We start from the raw sequence: 2666 nt of genomic DNA, 5'->3' as shown, positions 1-2666 counted from the left end.
TCCAGATGGTGATATTTCATTGTTAAATCTTAATTTATTTGGGCCAACCTCCTGGGCTGCATAGTACATACCGAACTGAATGACATAGATAATTCAGATGTGTGTTCTAAACAAAGACTCAATGCTAGGAAGTTTGGGCAAGAATGGATAGGGTGAAAAAGAAGTTTGCCAATTAGGAAATTTACCTTCTGAACCGAATTGTGCCTTTATATCATAAGTCCTATGAAAGACACCAAGATGAGGTTTGCCTAGTGATTCAAATATTAGAGATTCTGCGAAAGACTCATAGTTTAAGGAGCATATCAGTTATCCTAACAAGTAGCAAAGCAGGCAAGAGGGCACAGAGAGAGACCAAGGCTGAATATGTAACACAGGTCGGAGCTCCAGATGGTGATGAGGAAACAGGCAAGGAAGATTGCTCAGACCTTGCTAACAGGGAAAGTCACAGAGGTGCATTCATACAATAGATCAACCAACAAAGCATGCAGGTCAGCCTTCCACTGCATGAACAACAGAGGGCTTTACAGAGAGCAAAGACTCAATAATAGTTCATTGATTGACTTTATGTATGAATAGATGGGTGAGTGGGTATCTGGGTGAATGTTATATATTTAAACTAAATGTGAGGTACACCTCAGAAGCAGAGATTTGAAGGTTTTGGTGATTTCTACAGAATCTAAGCCATGTACCAATCAGTCTATTACAGCAAAGGAGAAAGAACACTCAGTCCTCTTTACTTCATGCCTTATTCGGCCCTCCTCATGCTTTGAACTTGAGGTTTGACTTATGAGCCCAGAAATAAATCTCAAAAGTTTTTACTTCATTGTCTGGCTAGTTTTTAGGCTTTTGTAATTTTCCATTTAACAGTTATTGATTGAGGATCTATTATGTATTGAACAATGCGTGAGTGAGTCCTGTGGGGGTTAAAACAAAAGACCAGCACAACCCTTGCCGTCCATGAAACTACAATCCCATGGGAAGCCCTATGGGGTAGTTCTACTGTCTGTACAGGATCACTCTCCATCGAATCAATTAGAAGGAAATGGGTTTTGTTCTCAGCAGGCCTTTATAGTTGATGGCGCCATCACTTACTGGCCTTCTCAGGAAAGAGCCTACTGGGAAAGCGGGGGAAGAAGCACTGCAGGGAACCAGTAGGGGTGGTTATAAAAGCTATTACACTGAGGCTGGGTCAAAGCTGAGAGGGTTCTATAATAAAAGAGCGTGGAGCCCGACCATTTGACAGCTGCTATGTAAAGAAGAGACTTCAGTTCTCTTTCTACTTTCCTTTCTGAAGAACAGTGGCTACGCATGGCCTTGGGGAACCACAGCACCATCACCGAGTTCCTCCTCCTTGGGCTGTCCGCTGACACCCAGATCCAGACTCTGCTCTTTGTGCTGTTTCTGATGATTTATCTGCTAACCCTGGTGGGGAACCTCATGATGATACTTGTGATCCATACAGATTCTAAACTCCACACACCCATGTACTTCTTCCTGAGTCATCTCTCCTTCCAAGACATCTTCTACTCTTCAGTTACAGTGCCCAAGATGCTGGAGAACCTTCTGTCTCAGAGGAAAACCATTTCAGTAGAGGGCTGTCTGGCTCAGGTGTTTTTTGTGTTTGCCACTACAGGAATTGAGGCGTGCCTGCTCTCAGTGATGTCCTATGACCGCTATGCTGCCATCTGTCATCCACTGCTTTATGGACAGATGATGAGTAAACCACTGTGTGTGAATTTGGTGTGGGGATCTTGGGTAGTGGCCTTTCTGGATGCACTCATCAACCTCCTCCTGGCTTTGAATTTGGACTTTTGTGATGTCCAAATTATTCACCACTACTCTTGTGAACTGCCTTCCCTCTTCCCTCTGTCCTGCTCTGATCCTTCCATCAATGCCGCAATGCTGCTCTGCTCTGCCCTCTTGCATGCCATTGGAACCTGCCTCCTGATCTTCTTTTCCTATGCCCGCATTGTCTCCACAATTCTGAGCATCAGCTCCACCTCTAGCAGAAGCAAAGCCTTCTCTACCTGCTCTTCTCACCTCACTGCAGTGAGTCTATTCTATGGTTCCGCTATTGGCCGTCATCTCATGCCACCTTCAGGGTCCCCACTGGAGTTGATCCTTTCCATACAATACAGTGTAATCACTCCACTAGTGAATCCTCTAATCTATAGCCTGAAGAACAAAGAGGTAAAAGCAGCTCTGAGAAGAATGGTACTAAGATACTCACAATGTCTTGGATAGCACACAAGAGATAAAGGTGAAGTTGGCAGTCTGGAGGGTAAGTGTTGAACTACTAACTTCAGGTCAGCATTTCAAACCACCAAACAAGAGAGAGGAGAAGGAGGCGATCTGCTCCATAAAGATTTATAGTCTCTGACATCCTATACAGGGATCCTGTAAGCTGTGATCAACTTGATGGCAGTGAGTTTGGTTTGGTAGCATAGAACTGCAAGGAGATATCTGACTGCAAAATCCATGGGTGATTCTCTCTTGCTAAAAGTTATCCAGAAGAGTGCTGGGAGCTATTTTCCTCTACATTGCTCAGAATATGCTATCCAGAAGTAGAAGAATAAGCCAGAGAACTCCGTTTCAAAAATTTGATTAATGATATGTCATTTCCAGGTCAATGGTTTTACAAATCATTTTAAAATTGAAATTGATTA

At 43.5% G+C, this 2666-nt stretch overlaps 1 protein-coding gene across 1 annotated transcript; it reads left to right on the top strand.

The window, feature by feature from the left end:
• The first annotated feature begins 1308 nt into the window (after positions 1-1308).
• On the top strand, positions 1309-2244 carry LOC142451525 (olfactory receptor 8S1-like). The gene has a single exon (XM_075553307.1). It carries the CDS (start codon positions 1309-1311, stop codon positions 2242-2244), a length of 936 nt encoding a protein of 311 aa, XP_075409422.1.
• Positions 2245-2666: the final 422 nt, after the last annotated feature.

This window comes from Tenrec ecaudatus, chromosome 6 (genome assembly GCF_050624435.1).
Source record: "Tenrec ecaudatus isolate mTenEca1 chromosome 6, mTenEca1.hap1, whole genome shotgun sequence".
NCBI lineage: Eukaryota > Metazoa > Chordata > Mammalia > Afrosoricida > Tenrecidae > Tenrec > Tenrec ecaudatus.
The sequence above is the reverse complement of the archived record's forward strand: the minus strand, read 5'-3'. Positions and strand labels throughout refer to the sequence as shown.

Bases quoted from the DNA above. Each gene is read 5' to 3' on its own strand.
- LOC142451525 (XM_075553307.1), top strand. From the start codon at position 1,309: ATGGCCTTGGGGAACCACAGCACCATCACCGAGTTCCTCCTCCTTGGG.